Source organism: Teleopsis dalmanni, chromosome 1, assembly GCF_002237135.1.
Source record: "Teleopsis dalmanni isolate 2A chromosome 1, ASM223713v2, whole genome shotgun sequence".
Taxonomy (NCBI): Eukaryota; Metazoa; Arthropoda; class Insecta; order Diptera; family Diopsidae; genus Teleopsis; species Teleopsis dalmanni.
In genome coordinates, this window is record NC_051846.1 from 116,550,938 (window position 1) to 116,559,341 (window position 8,404).

Sequence of the window (8,404 nt, forward strand, 5' to 3'; positions counted from 1 at the left end):
CCTGGTGCATCAACCTGTAAGGACGAAAATGGTAATCTGGTTACAGATACGCAGAATGTACTGAAAGTATGGAAGAAGCATTTCTCCAAACTACTATCTGGCGATAACAACATCAACTCTGCCATTGAAGAAATGCCTTCTGTATCCCCAATCGAAAATGATGACGTTGAAATTCCACCACCTAGCCATAACGAAGTGCGTGTTGCTATACAGCGACTTAAGCACAACAAAGCGGCAGGCGCAGATGGCCTGCCTGCTGAATTGTTCAAGGCCGGCGGCGATATGCTGATAGGGTGCATGCATCAGCTTATCTGCAGAATATGGTTAGATGAAAGTATGCCCAGCGATTGGAATCTCAGTACCCTTTGTCCTGTCTTGAAAAAAGGTGACCCGACGATTTGCGCCAACTATCGCGGGATTAGCCTAATACCTGTCGCGTACAAGGTTCTTTCAACTGTACTGTGTGAAAGGTTGAAGCCACATGCCAACTCACTGATTGGACCTTATCAGTGCGGCTTTCGACCTGGTCGCTCCACCATTGATCAGATATTCACACTGCGACAAATTCTGGAAAAAGCTCACGAACATAACATCGACACTCATCACCTTTTTGTCGATTATAAAGCAGCTTTCGATAGCCCCATTAGGGATCGCGTTTACGCCGCAATGTCTGAGCTCGGTATTCCTGCAAAATTAATTCGACTTTGCAGAATGACGCTGAGTAATACCCGTAGCTCCGTCAAGGTAGGATTGAGTCTCTCTAAACCTTTTCATACCGTGCGAGGCTTCAGACAAGGTGATCCCTTATCATGTGACCTCTTCAATTTCGTCATGGAAGTGATCATGCGCAGGGCAGGTGTTCATCGCAATGGAACAATATTCTACAAATGTGTCCAGCTCCTTGCTTACGCCGACGACATTGACATCATTGGGCGTAGCAAGCGTGATGTTACAGCTGCTTTTGCTGCTATCGAAAAGGAATCTGCAAGAATGGGTTTAGCGGTGAATGAGAGAAAAACGAAGTATATGTCGGCTACTGGTAGAAATGTGCGTCGCTCGGACACCGGGCTAGTGGCTGGCGACTATACTTTCGAATCTGTCAAGGATTTCATCTACCTTGGCGCCGCCGTAACGAATACAAATGATGTCAGTCTGGAGATCAGACGAAGAATCACGATTGCTAGTAGGTGCTACTATGGGCTCAGTAGGCAATTGGGATGTAGAGCCCTCTCTCGACAAACGAAACTTACGCTCTATATGTCGCTCATCCTCCCTGTGCTTCTGTATAGCGCACAAGCATGGACGTTATTACAGAATGATGAAGCAGCACTGGGAGTGTTCGAGAGAAAAGTTCTTCGTAAGATCTTTGGTCCTCTACGAGTTGGCGACGACTACCGCATTAGAATGAACCACGAGCTGTACGAGCTTTATCACGACATTGATGTAATTCAGCGCATTAACATCCAGCGGCTTCGCTGGCTTGGTCATGTCGTGAGAATGGATGAGGCTGCTCCGGCTAAAAAGGTGTTTGAAGCAGTAGTTGGCGGAAGAGACGTAGAGGTAGACCGTGTCTCCGGTGGAGTGATCAAGTTGAGGGAGCACTAACTGGACTTGATATACGAGGCTGAAGAAGGCGCGCACGCAGCAGAGGCGCCTGAGGAGACATGCTGCGTCAGGCCGAAACTCGGTAACGGGTTGTTATGGCCACATAAGTAAGTAAGTAAGTACACTGGCATTAGGTCTGGAGAAGCAATTAAATATTGTTGTTAGTCACGAGGAAATAAGAAAAGTGCTATTACAAAACATTTATTCTTCGAAAGTTAAACATTACACGTAAAATTTGGTTACTTTTGCTAATTCTCAGCAAGCAATTCAAACCCTGAATGTGTTGTAATGACCTTTCCGGCCCTTTCCACGGCCGGGGTACACTCAGCGTATACCAGGGTTCAGTACAAAAATAAAATATATCTATTTAAACTAAGAATAAACAATTCAAGAGATTCCCAAAAAGAAAACTAATAAAATAAATAATACAGTTTATATAGTATATGCTTCATTAGGCCTTTTCGGTGGCTCGCAAGTACGGCAAAAAATGCATGTTGGCCTATGTTGGCCACGCGAGTCATTGGCATCACTGTTGCAATCTGTCAAATGTTTTGTTTTGACAAACGGCAAATCTTGTATATGTGCATATAAATCAGTTATATTTTTAAAAAAATATTATAAAATTAAAATGAACACGGAATTAAAAGGAATGGTAAGAATATTGGAAATTTAAAAATAAAACACTAAGATAAGTAAATTTTTGTAGGTGGTGTCGATGTTGGGAGAAGAAAGCACCGTTTTGCAGCGGCCGAGGGATGCAAGTTGTTTCACGGATTTTTTAAATGTTATGAATGCCGCAACAGCCTCCTCTGAAGATTCAAGCAAGAGTGAAGAAGAGCAGGAAAAGTGTAAAAATTTTGAAGAAAGTATAGAATCAATGAACCCAATGGATTTTAAAAATCACTTCAGATTACGACGAAGTACAGCGGAAGACCTTATCTGTAAATATACATTGAGTTGTTTGTGATTAAATTACAAATTTAATTTATTTCTAGTGCGCTTCTCAGAATCGGAGAATTTGTCGGATACAGATTGTGGTGGTATTAAACATGTAAGCTGCAGAAGGTCTGTCTATATATATCTTTGGTACGTTGGTAATACAGTAACTTATAGACAATTAGGAAATCTCTTTGGAGTGTCAGTTTCTACAGCATGGTCAACAGTAAAAACTGTTGCTACGTTTTTGATTTCCATAGGCCGAGATTATGTATCATGGCCACGAGGTGTCGCTGCATTAGATATAATAAATACATTTGAACGTAAACACAAAATACCAGGCATTATCGGAGCAATCGATTGTACACACATTCCCATTAAAAAACCACAAAACCATGAAGAAGATTACTTTAATCGCAAGCAAGTTACTTGCGGAGAACCTGGATCTTTGCATGATTACAGAGTTTTGAGAAAGTCAAAGCTATATAGAATGGCACAATCAAGATACGAAGAAATATTTCCCAACTCGACATTTATTATTGGAGATTTTGCTTATCCTTCTACAAACTGGATTGTGTCACCTTACAAAAATTATGGGAATTTAACCGATAGTCAAAAAAAATTTAATGAAAAACACTCATCTGCTCGTATTGTAGTTGAGAACGCTTTTGGTTTACTAAAAACTCGTTTCCGAAGATTATTAAAATTTACGGAGCAGACAAATTTGGCTGCAATAACAAATATAGTTGTAAGCGTTTGTATTTTACATAATATTTGTATTATAAAGGATGATTTGTTTGAGAATGCTGAATCAAATAGTCAAAACAATGACGAACAGCAAGCTGATGAAGAGCATGAATTAGATCATGGTAATAATAGAAGGGAAAGACTTTTTAATTATTTGTTAAGAAAAGGTGTTATATAAGTTTATTAATTAATATATTTATTGTAATTTTTTAAATAGAAAATTTTGTTACATTTATAGAAACTAACTTAACTTAGTTCAATAAGTAATAATATTTTAATGTGTAAATATTTTGTAATTTATTTATTAATAGCATAAATTAATGTGTAAGATTAGTTTTAAGATTAAAATATTATAATGTTTTTGAACGAAAATAAAAATACTATACTATTACAACTAGAAACTTATTTGAACTTAAAATATTTTACATAAAAGTAAAATAAATAGTACAAATTTTAATATGAATTAAAGAAATTCTTAACTTAAAAATATATATTACATAAAATGAATATAACATATTTTTAATTAAAATAAAAATATTATATCAACTTATTTCATATCATTGACAAAGTATTTTAACTTACACATATTTTTTTTATAAAATATATATAAATATATTTACATATTTTGCGTAAGTTTTTCAAGTAACTTGAATTTATTTTCTTCCAATTTCAATTTTCTTTCCTCTAATTTCAATTCATTACCCCATTTCTTAATTATTTTTTTGCTTCAGTTCATTCATAGTTTCTTTAAAAAATTTTAATTTCTCTTCCTCTATTCTTTTCTTAACAAATAATTTGTTATCATAATATTCTTGACGCACAGATTTTCTTTTGCGGTTAAATTTTGAAGGTTGTGGCAATTCCTGCATTTGCAATTCCTGCGTTGATGATTCTTGCGTCGGCGATTCCTGCGTTGGAGATTCCTGCGTTGGCGATTCTTCCGTTGGTTATTCTTGCGTTGGCGATTCTTCCGTTGGTGCTTCTTGCGTTGGCGATAGCTCAGCGTGCGTTTGCACAATGTTTATTTCCAACTCTTCCAGCACCTCTATGTCTTCAACATAGCTGTCAAACCCTAACGTCGCAGTGTGATTATTTGAAATAATTGGTTTATCACCAAATATTTCGTTCATCAACTCCATGTAGGGTGGTAAGCATTGCGATGCACCAGTCCGTCTGTTGTTATCTTTGGCTGCTTTAAATGCACTTAGAAGTGTGCGCATTTTTCTTTCTAAGCAGACTGGAGTAAAGTCATCCTAAAATAAATTTTTTTAATATAATTTAATTTATTTTTTTATTCAAATGATTGCAGAAGTTATGCGATACTTACTGCAATTCCATGTGCTATCATGTCCTCAAGTACATGTTGATATCCAAGTCTTTTTTTTTTCTGGTTTCCATAAACTCTTCCTTTCGTGCCAAGTAGCACTCTAGAAAACACTTCGTTTCCTTTGTGGTCCATAGTTTACGTGTATTTCTATAAAAAAATTTTTTAGAAAAACTTCAAAAATTATGTTTGTTTAATTAATTTTACGTATGTAAACTACAAATTAAATAGAATAAAATAAATGTTACTTGGTAATAACTAACATAATAAAAAAATCAATGTGCTTAATACTTACGATTTAACCATTCTTATTATTTCTTCGTTATTTTTCAAGATTTTTTTTTCGCCTATTATTACACACTAGATGTATTTCAAAAAAAAAAAAAACTTAATACAATACTAAGTAATAACATAAATAATACAATGCCTGTAATATACTTTATATAGGTATTTATACATACAAAATTCAATTACTTATATAAACAAAAAATTATATAAAAAAATATGACAATTGATATAATATATATGCATAATATAAGCACATGCTGTGGAATTCTTTGCTGCTGCTACATACATCTGCCGTTGATCGTCAGCAACACCCGTTTTAAAATGTGGTTGGCTTCCTTTGTAAGCCCACCAGTTTCTTATCGATGAAATGAATCTACCAAATGCAGCTCAAAATACCCCTTCCTCAGTGTAAAAAAATTAACACAATACAGGGCTTGGAGTCACCAACTATACACTTGATTTTATTCCTTTATTTCAATGTTTGCGTTTATTACGTTTGTAGTTCACTAAGAATCCGTCGTTTTTTATTCACTTTATATTTTTATTATTAATCCGCCGTTTTTCTTTTGTTCACTTTATCTTTTTTTCTAACCATCCGCCGCGGAGTATCAACCGTATTGCCTCAAAACAAAACAACCACCCGACCTCCAAAGCAATCAAACTGTTTTTTTATTTCGACTCCGTTTTTTTTTCTCCTCTGGCCATCGAACTCAACTTTCCCCTCTTTCTTTTTCTCACCTTGCGATTTTAACATATTAACACATATTTTTTTTATAAAATATATATAAATATATTTACATATTTTGCGTAAGTTTTTCAAGTAACTTGAATTTATTTTCTTCCAATTTCAATTTTCTTTCCTCTAATTTCAATTCATTACCCCATTTCTTAACCATCCGCCGCGGAGTATCAACCGTATTGCCTCAAAACAAAACAACCACCCGACCTCCAAAGCAATCAAACTGTTTTTTTATTTCGACTCCGTTTTTTTTTCTCCTCTGGCCATCGAACTCAACTTTCCCCTCTTTCTTTTTCTCACCTTGCGATTTTAAGCTGCACTCTCAGCTTTGGCGAAAACGAAAATGTAAACATCAGTCAACATGTTATTTCTCTCATTGTTATTTTTTTTTTTTTGTTTGATTTCTTTTATACATATGTTTGTTGCCAGTGTTTAATATATATTTTTTTTTATTTATTTATCAGAATAAAGATGAATATAAAAAAAAATATATATATGAAAAAAACTGTAAGATCAATTTTGTTTTGACAAAGACCAAAAAAATTGATCATTACGGTATATAACTTGCTTATAGTTTATCTGTGTACCAACGCGCAAAATTTTTATTGTTGCAAATTGTCGAAAAAAACAGTTATATTTGATTTATTGTTAAGAATGACACTACGGTGCAAAACATTTTTTGCGTTTTCTGAAAATTGGGGAATTTCGAGTTCTGCCTCTTTCGAAGAAGGTGTGCGATATGTATATCACATACATTCTCTCACCACCTTCATTTTTTGTTGATCACTTTTTTACTTGGTCAATGATGACTGCATAGCAGGTCTGGCCATGACCTTTTTTTATATATTTTGATTATTATCCAAATATGGGACGTAAGGTAGGAAGCGGCCGCTTCCAAAACAAGTTCGTAGGGTTTGCTTGCCGCCGTGTTGTTCAAAGTATTTAAAATATTCCAAACTTTTGTATAAAAAATATAATTCAATTTAAAGTTCATTAATTTTTATTAATAGCAATGAGACATTTTCATTAACACTAAAAACAAAAAAATAAAAATATACAAGGATGCATAACTTAGATATATAATACTTATTTTACAATTTTAACATGAATGGCCAGTGTAGTAGAAATTTTGTTCTTGTTAATTTGAATGTATTAGTTTCAAGTCTTATGAATTTTTATGTTATTTGTTTTCCTTATTATAATATGTTCTCAAGTACAACTAAAATTTATATAGACATATTAAATAATACATTTATCCATTTTCTGATAGATTGAACTGTATTTATAAAATTTACCATTTGTGTACTGTTAGTACTATAATTATACTTAACTAATATATTAAAAAATCGTAATATAAAATATTATAAAATCAATAAATTGCAAGTCTATATTTATTCGTTCTGGGGTTTTAACTAGATATTACTTAACAAGCAGAAAATCTACTTCAATATTATATTGTAATAAATTTAACTGCTAGACATCTGTGATCGTTTGATTTATCGAATAAATTTTTAAATAGATTGCTGTTGGCCATAAGCAGTGAAGTCACGTTGTTTCACATAACCGGATATTTTACCAGAGCTGAACAAATCATTACTAGTGGAATTAAATTTATTTAAGTCTTCTATTGTTGTGTAATCATCATTCAAACTTAATTGAGGAGACAATTCAAATATTTCTTTAAATAACTCATTATGCTGTATATATCCACTTGCATTAATAGGCGCAGTTACCATCTTTGGGCTGTAATGATCAATATCTTGTAATGCTTGATTAGTATTTTCTATCAAAATCGATGAAGGTACATATTCGTCTGATGTGGATGATTGATTTGTTTGAATTATGTTATTTACAGAAACATAACCATTATCACATTTTGATTTTTTAAATCCCTTACAGTCATTATTATTTTCGCTATTATGCTCTTGCAAATTTACGACACTTTCAGGTCTGATGTTGACTCCAACTTTTTGTAATATTTCCATATTTAGGCCAACTACTTCAATAACATTGTAATTGCTTTTGCCATTGATGTTGCTTTGAAACGTATTTGATATGTTGCTACAACTGCTTTCAGCTAACGAGCTAGAAGACCCATTAGAATGTGTACGTTCGTAAATCACTGAATTCGCTGTTATGCTACTAATATCATTAACAGATGTGGTTTTAATATTTTGACTTCTGAATGTATGTGGCTCAGCATGATAACCAAATTCATTATTAACAGCGGAAAGCAAATGATGATTTTCATTTGAATAACCAAATTCTTTCTTTGTATTCATTTTAACAATCTGAGTATCTTTCTTTATTTTAAGTATTTCGGTCGTAAAAACTTCATTATTATCTTTAGGAACTTCGAAATCTATAAAATCCGAAGGTAGCGTGCAATTTATATTCGCCATTTTGTTGTATTGTTTTCGTGCTATATAAAGAGTCATCATTACACCTAAAGACAAAACAATAACACAAAGTGCAATTTTGGTTATTTTACTAAGCCGATTTGTGGGGCAACCATATGTAGTACCTTTTACCCATTCAGATTTATAAAGGTAATATAAAGAACTGTTTTGGTATTTTGTAATAGGTTCTTTACCATTTGAGCATATCAGTTCATTTGTTTCATAATAATCGTTTATAACTACATCGTCTGAAAAAGAAGACTTTTTTTCGTCTTGTGAAATATCGTTTATATCTACAGCATTTACTGCTCGAACTTCTAAAGTTGTTTTATATTCATGATCGATACATGCAGGTATTTTTAAACT

General features: G+C 33.4%; 1 protein-coding gene across 1 annotated transcript; it reads right to left on the bottom strand.

The window, feature by feature from the left end:
• Nucleotides 1-4,019: 4,019 nt before the first annotated feature.
• On the bottom strand, nt 4,020-4,943 carry LOC119673404. The gene is made up of 3 exons (XM_038084673.1): nt 4,908-4,943; nt 4,616-4,762; nt 4,020-4,541 (listed from the first exon to the last, which is right to left on the bottom strand). Exons 2-3 carry the CDS (start codon nt 4,745-4,747, stop codon nt 4,236-4,238), a joined length of 438 nt encoding a protein of 145 aa, XP_037940601.1. The 5' UTR covers nt 4,748-4,762; nt 4,908-4,943; the 3' UTR covers nt 4,020-4,235.
• Between the last annotated feature and the right edge of the window lie 3,461 nt (nt 4,944-8,404).

Excerpts from the sequence above, each read along its gene's own strand:
- LOC119673404 (XM_038084673.1), bottom strand. The coding sequence starts at position 4,747 with ATGGACCACAAAGGAAACGAAGTGTTTTCTAGAGTGCTACTTGGCACG. Across the intron at positions 4,542-4,615 it reads TGATAGCACATGGAATTGCA|GATGACTTTACTCCAGTCTG; the intron begins GTAAGTATCGCA and ends AATTTATTTTAG.